Source organism: Molossus molossus, unplaced genomic scaffold, assembly GCF_014108415.1.
Source record: "Molossus molossus isolate mMolMol1 unplaced genomic scaffold, mMolMol1.p scaffold_m16_p_9, whole genome shotgun sequence".
NCBI classification, from domain to species: Eukaryota; Metazoa; Chordata; class Mammalia; order Chiroptera; family Molossidae; genus Molossus; species Molossus molossus.
The window spans coordinates 61,786,607-61,799,828 of record NW_023425403.1 but is presented as its reverse complement, the minus strand read 5'-3'; the positions used below and the strand labels follow the sequence as shown (position 1 = coordinate 61,799,828).

The 13,222-nt window shown below is 45.7% G+C and overlaps 1 protein-coding gene across 1 annotated transcript in view; it reads left to right on the top strand.

Moving 5' to 3' along the window:
• Positions 1-13,222, top strand: part of RASA3 (RAS p21 protein activator 3) — a 119,903-nt gene that overhangs the window by 28,216 nt on the left and 78,465 nt on the right. The window contains exon 2 of the mRNA XM_036250037.1: positions 12,379-12,496. Within this exon, the coding sequence (XP_036105930.1) occupies positions 12,379-12,496 (118 nt within the window). The remainder of the gene's footprint in view (positions 1-12,378; positions 12,497-13,222) is intronic.

Here is a 13,222-nt window from a genome sequence, read left to right as displayed (position 1 = left end):
GGAGGGCACTGCCCTGCGCTCTGGAGGTCGTTGGTACCTGCTTCCAGCCCAGAGTGCCCCCTCACCCTGGGCTTTGCCACTGTCATGCTGACTGGGTCCCTCTTGTTGGTCACCAGCATCTTCTGACTGTCACCTCACTCTGGCTGCTGAGAGCAAGGGAAAGAAGGAAGGGATTTTATTGGTTTGTTATGAGGAAGCAGCCTCTCTGCTTTCTGCAAATGAAAGTTACAGTATTGCTAGGGTTTCCGTAAATGCCGCCTCCCTTACGGAGGAGCAATAGCAGGCATGTTACACCTGTACCCCATAGATGTTACACCTGCCCACGTGTGCAGAGTGACAGGCATGTTACACACATGCACCCCATAGACGTTACCTTGTGCTTTTGACTTGCTTTTCCCTAATGACACATGTGCACAGTAACAGACACGTTACACACATGCATCCCCATAGACGTTACACCTGCCCACGTGTGCACAGTAACAGGCACATTACACACATGCATCCCCATAGACGTTACACCTGCCCATGTGTGCACAGTAACAGACATGTTACACATATACATCTTAACAAATGCCACACACACACACAGTAACAGGCTTATCATACACAAGCGTCTCCGCAGAGGTTACATTTGCTTACGTGTGAAGTTACATGAGCAAATAGCCTTGTGTTGAGTCATGCCAGTACTGCCTTCACTCTCGGGAGCCCCCAGGAAGAATCAAAGACAGCCCCGACTACAAAACATGAACTGCTGGAGAAACTGAGGCTGTTGTGTATTTAGCCAACAGCAAAGGTAATAAATTATATAGAAAAATTTCAAGTTTTGGTGAGGAAGCCCTCTCCAAGTCTCCTTTAGCACCAGAATAATAGGTGAAAGACATGGGATTCTGTGTGAGGTCCTGTTTTAGTCCTGGACCCGGAACATTCCACAGTGTATCCGAAGGTATTTATTTAGGCAGCTTCCCTTGCAGGTCAGACGGGAATGGACAAAGGAACCCCCTTTACAATTCTTTCCAGAGCTTGTGTTTTGCACTAGATGTGTGAGTGGCAGGTTCTGGTTTTATAAGGAAGAAAACGGTTTTTCTAATCTCTTGTTGACATCTCAGCCATTTTCTTCCTCGAGTTCAAGCCAGGACTCTTAGAGAATGGTGTGGGGGAAAGAGAAAAGCAAAAGTAGCACCCAAATACACAGGTGGACAAGAGCAGGGAGAAATTGGATGCTGATTGTTTCAGAAAAACGAACTCGGATTTGAAAGAGAAGATTCTCTTTCCACCACAAATTGGGAGCGGTTGTCTCTGGCCAAGCCGGGCATCTTACTTTACGCATCTTGTGACAGCAGTACATATAATGGCTTTCCACAAATTTGATATTTGCCAGACTGTCTTCCTTCCTTGACTTTAAAGAAACACTTAATGCAAACTGTGAAGCATGTTTTGCTGCTAGAATCCAGGAAGCTGCACTGCAGCGGTGACAGCCAGTTGTTAAACTGGTCATGACGAGGTCCTCGGCCTTCCCCTTCACCAGGGACAACTCTGGTTGGAGGGCGGGGAGACCCCCGCAGCATCTGGGCTTCCTGGGGTCCTGGGCCTCTGGCCAAGCCGAGGTCTCAGCCCCCCAAGGCTGTGCACCGCTGGATGTTGCAGAGTTATACGGAGTGGATCCAGACATAGTTGGGAAAATCAGAATTTGACAGCGAAGGGAATTTTCATTTCCCTACGCTTTATTTCACGGATTCCATCAGAGTGGTGTGTGCCCAGCCTCTGTCAGGGCGGGTTTGCAGGGACCTTGTCTTGTGGAGAACAGAGGAGGGAAAAGCTGTGCAGGTGTCGTGGGTGTGGCTTTGACTCCCAAACCAATGGGAAAAGTAGGTCCTTTTATAAGAATCTCTTGTAATAAATGAAGTACAACACACACACACACTACTTTTCACCTATCAGATTAGCAAAGATCCACAACTGTGATAACTCAGTGCTAGCAAGGGTATAGGAAAAGGGCGTTTTCAGACCTGACAGTGGGAATGTAAATTGCTCCTGTGGAGAACTGTTTGGCCTTATGATAGACTGGTTAGACAGTGCTTTGTGCCAGAAATTCTGATGCTAGGAGCTTATTATTTATCCTACAGAAATAGAATCCACGCATGGTTATTTGTTGCTGCATTTCTGGTACTAGCCAAAGACTGAAGAGAGACAAAGTGTGCTTCCTTAGGGAAGGTTAAATGAACTGTGTCACTTAATGCAAAACTATGCAGCCCTTAAAAAAAAGGAGGAAATTCTTAATGTACTAATAATCCCCTCAAAGTGTATTACTATTATTATTATGTATTTTTAATCCTTACCTGAGGATATTTTTCCATTAATTTTTTTTTTATCCTCACCCAAGGACATTTTCTGTATTTATCTTCAGATAGAGCAAGAGGGAGAGAGGGGAGAAGAGAGAGAGAGAGAAACATCAATGTGAGAGAGACACACATCGACTTGTTGCCACCCACACAACCCCAACTGGGGCCAGGGACAAACTGCAACTGAGGTGCATGCCCTTAGCGGGGACCGAACTCGGGACTCTCCGGTCTGCGGGCTGATGCTCTAATCACTGAGCCAAACTGGCCAGGGCTCCATTGATTTTTTAGAGAGAGTAGAATGAAGGAGGGAGAGAGAGAGAAACATTGATGTGGAGGGAGACACATCGATTAATTGCCTCCCACACAACCCTAACCAGGGCCGGGGTTCAAACCTGCAATCCAGGTATGTGCCCATGACTGGAATTGAACTGGGACCCTTCAGTCTGAGGGCCGATGCTCTAACCACTGAGCCAAAGCAGCCAGGGCTTACAGTGCATTATTATAATTATTTTTCAAGGTGTATTATTAATACCCATTTGAAGAAGCATATGCTGCCATTTATACACTGTTAGCTTGTATTTGCTCCCAAACCTCCAGGAGGGACAGGAAACTCTTGGCCTTGTTGCCTATGAAGGAGGCTACAGGTGGAACTTATACTTGGACCATTTAATGTTTTGAAGCTCTTACAAACGGAACAGTGTCATAAAGTTAATTCAAACCCTGTATATATACTTTATCAAACTGTAAGGACACTTAGGCTGGCAAAGAGGCCTCCTCTGGCACCCCAGAACAAAGTGACTGGAGGAGGTGCTCAGGCCAAATGAAAAAGGAAAGAGCCCTGGACAGTTTGGCTCAGAGGTTAGAGCAACTGCCTGCGGTCCAGAGAGACCCAGGTTTGGTTCCCGCTAAGGGCACGTACCTCGGTTGCAGTTTGTCCCCGGCCCCGGTTGGGTCGTGTGGGTGGCAGCCACTTGATGTGTCCCTTTCATGTCGATGTTTCTCTCTCTCTCTCTCCCTCCCACTCTTTCTGAACAAACAAACAAACAAAAAAATGGAAAAATGTCCTTGGGTGAGGATTAAAAAAAAAAAAAAAGGAAAGAAGCGAAGGGTGACAGGAGTCAGAAGCAGTCGTGTCTGGGTGTGCCATGAAACTGGCAGAATGCTTTTGGGGGAGAAGTGGCTATCTGGAGCCTCGGTGCTCAGAAGGCCGCTGACCGGGGTCCGGTCACAGCAAAAAGCTGCATAAGTCTCGATGTTGTAAATGACATCTTTTGGGGTTAAAAGATTTAGAATCAATTTATAAAAAAATAGATAAGACACTGTAAAAATAGTCTCACAACAGAAATTGGGAGGTAGGGGTCGGAGATGCATATGGCTTTTAAGTCTTTGTCTTTCATAGCAGGGAGTTGAAAATGAGTTTAAATTAATAAGCCAAGAACTATCAGTGAGGCTGTTATTTTAATTTATCTTGCTTGCTCAAAGAACTAAGACACAAATTAGTAAACAAGGCTATTTCTAGAGCGTGGGTCTGTGGCTGGGCATGGGGCTACAGAGAGACTCTTAATGTTTAATCTTGGACTCCTACGCCTGGAAATTTCCTACCAGGCATTGCTGGGACTGCTGCACAATACCAACAACTAAAGTGTATAAATAACAATTTAAAACTCTGAACCGGAGTGATAGATCAGGCCTCCACAACCTCTTCAGTTTTTTCTAGAAAAGGGAACTGGCTTTCCCTTCTCTACCCATGACTCAGGGCCAGCCCTGGTGAGCTGAGAGGAAGCAGATGGATTTCATGTTTGTGTGGTTAGGACCCGAGCTCCCAGCAGAGATGCCCTCGCAGTCATGCCTGCCTGCTTGTCAATCTGGCTGTCTCGTGTGACTTGTTTTTCTCTTTGTGTTTTCAAAGCCAGTGCTCGGCGTGGGCAGTGTAAACCCAGAATCTCTTGTGCTGGGACTAGGGGTTGGGGAGGTCACTCATCTGGTCAGAAATGAAACATGAAACCCAAAGCGATGTATCCTGGACCTACTGCTGTGTGGAAGGAACTTCCATCTGTGCTCAGTGGAGACGGTTTCATTATCTGTCTGGCCGTGTGCCAAAAATATTTAGTCTTAATAAAACGATTGCCACAATCACCGCCCTCCAATTTTGCTGCCATAAAGACATGAACACCAGTATTTCTCTGATTCAAAGTGAAGGTATAATTGAAAAGCTGGACAGTAGTGTCAGTGAGGATGTGGAGAAACCGGCACCTTGGTGCTGTGTTGCTGGGAATGTAAAACGGAGCAGCCTCTGTGGAAAACATTTTGGAATTCCTCAGACAGTTAAACACAGAGTTGCCATATGACCCAGCAATCCCACTCTCAGACATATAACCGAGAGAATTCAGAACACTCGCACACACACACGTACACAAATATCACAACAGCCAGAAGATGGGTATCACCTGAAGAATGGATGGACAGATCGTGCCGCATTCATCCAGTGGAATGTCCCCGGCCAGGAAGGAGCTGGGTCCTGGCGCATGCAGTGGTGCGTATGCACCTGGAAAACATGCTGAGCGGAAGAGGTCAGGCTCAAAAGGTCGCATACTCTGTGATTCTGTGCGTGAAATATCCAGAATAGGCAACTCTGCAGAGACAGAAAGTAGATTAGCTGTCGCCAGGGCCTGAGGGGAGGGAAAAGGGGACATGCCAGTATCTAGGTCCTGGTTTCCTTTAGTGGGACACAAATGTTCTAACATTGATTGTGTGATAGTTGCACAGCCCTGTGAATATACACACTGAACTGTACACTTCAGATGGGTGAATGTTATGGTACGCTGATTCTACCGTAATGAAGCTGTCGGGAAAAGCAGTCATCAGCACATGCGCACAGACTGACGCACACAGAAGCAAGTGGAAGAATGGCCGCTGCGACTGCTGCCCACGCCCAGGCGTCGCCAGCTGTCAGCGCAGGCTGCTCCCGGGCGATTTCCACGGCAGTCACTCAAGCGTTCACCCAGGCATCCTGCCCTTTTCCTGGGTCTTCCTGGGGTCACATCATCAGTCCTCGGGAGGTGGGGAGCACAAGTGAAAAGCTTTTCCAGCCTGAGGTTCCTGTAGCCCTGGCGGCATCCTTAGGACTGCATTTTCTGTTTGTGTGGCCTGCGCTTGCTGGCCCCCCGTTTACCGCCTGGGTGCACAGGGATCAACGGTCCACTTGCCCTGGGAGGGTCCAGGGCCTGCCTGGGGAGAGCTTGTAGTTTGCAGGGGTCCTCATGCTTCCAGAAGTTTTCATAATATCCTCACCTTAGCAATAAATACCTGTGTTGCTGAAGGCCTGCTTGCTCTTTTCTGGTCTTAATAGGCATTACATAGAAAATACAGCATTAGGTGAAAAAATATTTTATAAACAGAGGTGCAAAATTTTAGTTTCTAAGGAATCCAAAGTCCCCATACAACATGACTTTTAAAAATGAAAAGGAAACTAGCGGTTTCTTTGTTCCTTTTTTTGACTTAATTTTACAGTTTTTATTTCAGGATTGAGTGATTGTCAAGAACACTATTTTCATGTCTAGCCTAATTGGAAAAACACAAGAGAAAGAGCACGCAGTTTTTCCCAGTGGGAAAATACCAGATTTTAAGTGAAAGAGCAAAGTTAGCTAATGTTTTGTGTGTATTTAGGCGCTGAATAGGTTGGATTCAATTCAAAACTGAAGATCTAAACAATTCTGGGGACATGCTGTTGTCTATAAAATTGATCTGAAAATGAAGAAATGGATGGTTTCCGTCCTAGAGTTTTAGGCTTTTGTTTCTTGTCTGGGAGCCTAAAATGCACTTTTCTTTAGACTTCTGCGGTCTCCTTCCCCCACCCCGCTCCTGTCATAGCAATTCTGATCATTCCTTGAAAGCAGAGAGACATTGAAGGTGCTCCACCAAATTTTAGTGACTTTTCCCGGCACGTGGTTCTTCTAGGATCAATTGTATAAGTGACATCAATGGACAGCCCAGAGTGGACTGGGGAGAGTGGAGGAAGGAGGAGGTACTTCAGAGGGTACACAAGACTAGGGTGTTCAGGGAGGGGACCACAGTTCCAAACTGCGTGGGCGTGGGGGCACAGGGTCCCAGGGAGCCAGGTGGGTGGGTGCCAGCCCTGCATTTTGTAATTGTGGAGTTGCTGCAGGTCTTTGCCCCGAATCACCTGTACCTCCTCCACTTGCAGCCTGCCAGAGGGCTCATCCATCCAGTCAGAAGTTCCCATTACTCAAGGTGACCCCAGATGCCACTTGTGGGAGGAGACGGGAACTTCTCGGGGCAGCTGCATTTTGGCAGACAGACCAGCACTCTGAAGGGCTGAGACACAGGGCAGACGGGGTCAGGCACGGCTGCGAGATGAGGTGTTGGGAGGGAAAATGCCAGTCAGCGTTTGTCCAGCGTGTGCGGATCTCGCCCTGAACCCAGGGGGCAGCAGGAAGCGGCCTCTTCTCGGTTTGCACGCGCCTCCTCTGCGGAGGACTCTTCACAGGGTTTGTCATCCGTAGCGTGCACCCACGTCTCCTGACGGACAGAACTAGACGTAGCCACACGGAGCATGTTTCTGCGTCTTTTACATGCCCAGTTCACCACTTGGTGCCTCCCACGTGAGGCTTCCAGCAAGGAGTTGCTGTAGAAAGGTGTTTGTGTGTTTCATTTTTAGATAAATGATGAGGATTACATGTTCCGCCGTATTTCCGTTTGTACCTTAGCCACTAGGAAACGCAGTGCTCAATTGATCACTAAGTCACATAGGTTGGGGATGGAAAGATGTAATTTTTCTTCCTTTTACCATATTTTAAACTTTAAATTTTCAGTTTAACAGCCTTAGTACTTGTCTTTTATATTGTAACATGTCACCTCTCATTTCTGGGAATTGGAGGAAATCTGAGATGGATGTAAGTCACTGTTCCCGACCGTTCTCCCAGGAGCAGATGCCTGCTGTTGTGCTGGTGGCTGGGCGATGCCCTGTGCACGTCCAGGCAGCGCGGCAGGGAGTTCTCCAGACTTCTAATCAGCATGTAGCAGAGGAGGCTGTTTATAACTTGATTTAGAAATCCAATCTCATCTGGTTTTATGGAGTTTTGTTCTATTTCATATCAAGTGCTAAAATAGCAAGGCAGCCAAAAATATATTCAGGAAATAGAATTTTTAATCACGAAACTGATCTCCTCGGGGAAATAGACCTATCTTGTTATAATAAGCTATGTTGGTGACCAGAATTTATGGACCATGTGTGTGCTCTAAATCAGAATGACCAAAGGCCTGCCTAGAGATGGGGAGTGTTAGGGGCGGTCATTCTTCCCTGTCTGCTTCCTACACGGAGGCCTCTGGCTGAGAGGGGTTGCTTACGGCACTGGTGCACTGGGTTCACAGACCTGTTTACGTGTTAATTAGTGAGGTTGATCTGTAGTTGAGCTGAAAGCTGAAATTAAGTAGGAAAGAACAAGGTGCCAGAGTTGTGTGGATGTCCGGTAGATTCAAGTATATCTGGAAGTGTGCTCCCAGGCAGTTCTGTCTATGGGCCCCAGGCTCACAGCTGGAAGGATGGTGCTTTGTCAGTTAGGGTCCTTGACCTGACCCCTCACCCTCCCCTCCCAATGCCTCCTTTATTCCTTCCTCCGTCCTTCTCTTCTGTGGGTTTGGTGAGAGCACACTGGCCTCCGTGCCGGGTGCTGGAGGGCAGCAAACACGATCAGACCCCCCTTAGAGGTGCCATGGGTTTGAGCCATTGCTATGTGCTATGTGCTATCATATCAGACCCCTAGGGTGCCTGGAGTCTAACATGCCCTCTCCGGGTGGGTGTAGAGGGCATCGTTCCTGAGTGCCTTCCTGGGAAGCCAGCCTTCCGGACAGGCTCCTTTATCAGGTCGAACCTAGCGGCACACGGAGAGCTCCCTCGGCCCCGTGGTGAGGCAGGGGCATTCCCTCGTGGCTCTTTCTCTCCCCTGGTCAAGCTGGAGGCCCAGCTGCCCTCAGGCTGGGTTGGGTTTTCTGGCTGCGCTCCCTGAGAGCAAGCACAGGAATTACTACGGTCGGTCAGTCGGGGGACGACTGCTTTCAGATCCCAAGCTTTGTTTTCCTTACCCACTGCCTGGTTTCCTGTGATTAGAAATTAGGGGTTGCTGTTTCAGCGCTGTTTATGTTCCTGTTTTTTAAGTGCTGCCTTTTACCTCTATTAGTAAGTCAGGTGTTCAGAGATAATATCACCTATCAAATTTGCTGTCTTTCTCAAATCTACCAATGGACAGTTCTGGTGGGTGAACAGTAGATTTTAGAGTTGTGGTTAATACGAGGAGTCATATGAAAATGATTATTTTCTTCTTAGAATGAAGCCAGAGTTGACTTTTCTTTTACCTTATAATCATTTATTCATCCATTCACTAAACATCCATTCTTATGTAAATGTCTCTACTCACTAGGAATAAAAATGTTTTTTCTCTGAGAGAGACAAAACGGACACCATAACATGTAGTTAGGAAGGGAATCAAACTCTAGCCTTCGGCATAATAATCAACATGGAAGAAACAAATCTGTTTTGAGTATGTTTGGGGTGAAACAACCCCTGAGAGCTGGGACATCCACCCTCGCTCTGCTGTGGGGCTGCACACAGAGACTTGGGAGTAACTATTCATTCTTGGCCCTTTATGGTGAAGTCCCCAACTCTAAGGATCCTGAGCAGATTACATGGCCCAGGGCGGAGTGCTGGCTGGTGCTCCTAACCCTCCTGGTCTGAGTGTTTTGTTAATGTTGGCACAGGTCGACCAGCTGGCTCTCTGGTATTGCCATTGTCATAGCAACTAGGATGTTTCTATAACAGTCCAGATTGGGGACCTGTAGGGTGGGAGGAATGTGTATGAGACCATGTTCATACCAGAACAAGATAATTCTGCGTTTTCATGTTTCTAAGCATCTGTTGTTCAGAGAAGGCTCTTCTTTCTTTTAATCCTAACATCGCACCCTGAAGAGAAGTGTCAGCTACTGTTGCTTGTGTTCTGAGGGTCTTTGGAGAATAAACGGGAGCAACATCCCAGTTCTGTATTTTCCACAATGACCATCTCCCTTAGACTTTCAATAAAGTATTTTTTTTCTCATTTTAAGAAATATAGGAACTTGCAGCTAATTATCTCATTTGTTGCAAAAAAATAATTTTCAAAGGGAAATATGTCACATTATAAAGGTGACAGCTTATTGACTAATAAAGTCAGGCTGCTTTGAGGTTAAAGATTTGTGAACACTGCAAAAATGTGGGTGTGTGAACACTGCAGAAACAGAACTGAAGACTGACAGACCCCATGTCGGGCTGGTGTGTGTGCTGCCTGCTCAGGTCAGCTCAGTAGAAGGAACAGGCACCAGGAAACCTGTGTCTGCTCCTCTGTGTACCTGCCCCTCCCCCTCCCTGTCTGGAGCAGCCCATGGGGCCTCATCCAACCCTTTCCTGCCTGTGGGTTCGTCACTCACTCTGTATGCCTGTGCATGTGCACATATGACCTTTCACATCTGCCAGAAGCCTTCAGAGAATCTGTCTTTTGACATTTAACAACTGACTCGAAGCTTGGCTCAGATTCAAATGCCTCTTACCAGGCATTTGGCCATGCCTGGCCCAAACATTGGCCATGTTTTTATTTGCTCAATTTATGTAGAAAATGGCATATTCTGCCCTGGCCAGTTTGGCTCAGTGGTTAGAGCATAGGCCTGCAGTCCAGAGAGACCCGGGTTCGGTTCCTGCTAAGGGCACGTACCTCGGTTGCAGTTTGTCCCCGGCCCTGGCTGGTCGTGCGGGTGGCAGCCACTCGATGTGTCCCTTTCACATCGATGTTTCTCTCTTTCTCTGTCTTCCTCTTTCTCCCTCCCACTCTATCTTAACAAAAAAGTGGAAAAATGTCCTCGGGTGAGGATAAAAAAAAAAAGGCATATTCTGGAAGGAAGTGGTGTAATGTTAAGGTGTTTTAAGGATAATAGTGGCTATAAGAAAACATTTATTTATTATTTTGTTTTCTTCACCAACTGACAGCCATGGATGATTCCTTGATGAGAAAGAAAAATTTCTGGAACCATTTGGATTAGAAGAGTCGCAGAGCTAGAGGGGCCTTGGAGAGCTCTTTTATAGTTGGGGAAACTGAGGCCCAGAGGAGTAGGTGTTATGCAGGAAATGACCACATGCACAGATTTCGACTGGTACTGTTGGAAATCCTAAAAAACACCTTGGTGCATCAGAAATAAGATTTATCAGCACAGAAAACATCCACTCAGTTTTTGAGTATCTTGTGCTAGCTTGCTGCTCTCCTCAGTCTCAAGTATTAATGTTAATGAAAAGTTAAAAAAGAAAAGCTTCAAACAAATGGAGTTGATCTCTGCCTTGGGAGGTGCTGGCAGGCCAGCCTGCATGTGGACGTCTTTTCCGAAGAGCTGATTTCCCCTAGTTATTATGTATGTTTTTGTTGCGGTTATGCAAAAAAAGGTGTGGCTGCACTGGGTGGGTTTGATGCTGGGCGGTCAGCACTGAGCTCTGAAGATGGAGTTTGGAGGAACTTCTGTTCTAGTTTTGGTTTGGTTTCTGTTGCGTTTTTTTTTTTTCCTTCCAGTTTTAACAAGAGAGAGGTAGGTTGGCCCTGAGTGGTGTTAACAGGTATTATCAGCATGTGCCTGGGCTGTTGTTGGCATTGTGCTGTCCTCGCTTTCTGGTGCTGGGTCTGGTGCCTATGGATGCCCAGGGCCAGGCATCTTTAGAACTTAAATGACTTGGTGACAAGGAGGACTCTGGGACGTGATAGTATGTTCAAGGCATTTCTTCCATGGAGTGGACTTCACCAGGGCATCAGCTGTCCCGATCAAAAGCCACCTCTCGTTCATTCCTGTTCTCTCAGCTCACAAGTAAACAGGGCTGTTGGGACAAGCCCTTCATACTTACCCCCAGCTTCTTGCAGAGGATGTCAGCCACTGTGGTTTGATAATTATCTCTAGACGGCCCCAGGGTCAAATAGGGGCTTGTGACATGGTGGGCATGTTTTTCAGTGCTGGCCGGGCAAGCTGGCTTTCTTGAAGTGTCTCTTCCCTTTTCTCCAGATGTTTCGATGCTTGCTTGTAGGGCCCTGTGCGGAGGAATGGGCTTGTGTGCCTAGAGCAGCTATCTGTTTCTTGACTTTTTCCTAACTGGCTAATCACTCGGTATTTTAAACAGCTGTAGTTCATAGTTTACTCTTGTCAATAAAAGAGTCCTTCTTCTTAATTATTGCCCCAACTTTGACCTACTATTATAAAATTAAATTCAAAATAAAAAGGGACCTGGGGTGAGGGGTGTTGAATGGTGAAACATAATGTGGTACATACAATGGAATATCACAGCCTTGAAAAGGAAGGAGATTCTGACACATGCCACATCATGGGTGAACCTTGAGGGCATTAATCTCAGTAAAATAAACCAGAGACGAAGGACAGATACTGTATGATTCCACTTCTATGAGGTTTCTAGAGTAGTCAGATTCGGAGAAACAGAAAGTAGGGTGGTTGCCAGGGGGTAGGAGAGGAGGAAATGGGGAGTTGTTGTTTAGTGAGTAGAGTTTTGTTTTGCAAGATGAAAAAGTTCTAGAGACTAGTTGCACAACAGTGTGAGTATACTTAACACTGCCGAACTGTACACTTAAAGATGATTAAGATGATCAATTTTAACTTATACATATCTTACCATAATTTCAACATTAAAAAAATTAAAGGGACTAATGTGAGTAAAACAAAACAAATAATCCTTAATTTCTAGGCTGATGGATTCCTACTTTTATCAGTTTGTTTTAGGGTTCATGTGTATGTTACCTGGCATTTTTAACAGTAAAAATGGTATTTTCATCAATATTTTGACTTGTGGTAGCAAGAAAACCAAGATCCTATAAAGACCTAATGAATGTACAAAAGTGAAAGCTGGTGCATTGCTATGAAATAAATCCATAATTTGGAAATATGCCTGTGATTAACATGGGGACTAAATAATTGTATGCTATGTTGTGATTATTTACACTTTCTCTTTTAGGTGAAGCTAAAAATCTTCCCACTTACCCAGGGCCAAATAAGATGCGAGATTGCTATTGCACCGTGAACCTGGACCAAGAGGAGGTTTTCAGGACCAAAATCGTGGAGAAATCACTCTGGTAATGTCTGCTCTTTTTTGATACTGATAAGTTTTATTCTGTATGTGAAATATCCTGAACACTTATGTCATCTTGCCATCTTCTGTGTTGTTATAGTGAGGATTAGGAAATGTTCATATGGGCTCTGGCTTACAGGGCACTTGTAGCCTGAGCTTCCGCCCTCAGGGGTGAACTGATACTCTCCAGATGCTCATGGTGTCCAGGACTGGACAGCTTATGGAACAAAGCACACTATGTAATTGTTTATTTGCCTCTGAGATGATTTCTTATAGGAGAGGAACTGGAAAGTGTATACTGCAACAGAAGAGTACAAATCAAGGATTTTGAGTGGGTAAATATTTGGAAAGCTTTTTTTTTAACCACCTTCCTTTAAATGTATCAAGAGAAGCATGCCCAGGATGTTCATGGAAGTAACTGTTTACTAAGGTAGGGTACCTAGAAAACATTTATTGATAGAAGTTGAGGAAGACAGGGGTCAGGTAAGAAAAAGCAGCACGTCTAACAGGTCTTAAGATTGAGAAGTTTGCTGTATAATGAAAACATTACTGCTTCTCAACTTTAGTTTTCCTAAGCATCACTTGGAAGGCTTATTAAAAACAGGTGTCTGCCTGGGAAGGGAACAGATTAGAGAATCTCTCTTTTAGGCGAGGTTGAGAAATGGGAACTATTGTCTTCAAAATATTTCAGACAGATTTAGAAGTAGAAATTACGGTTTCTGGTTTTGGT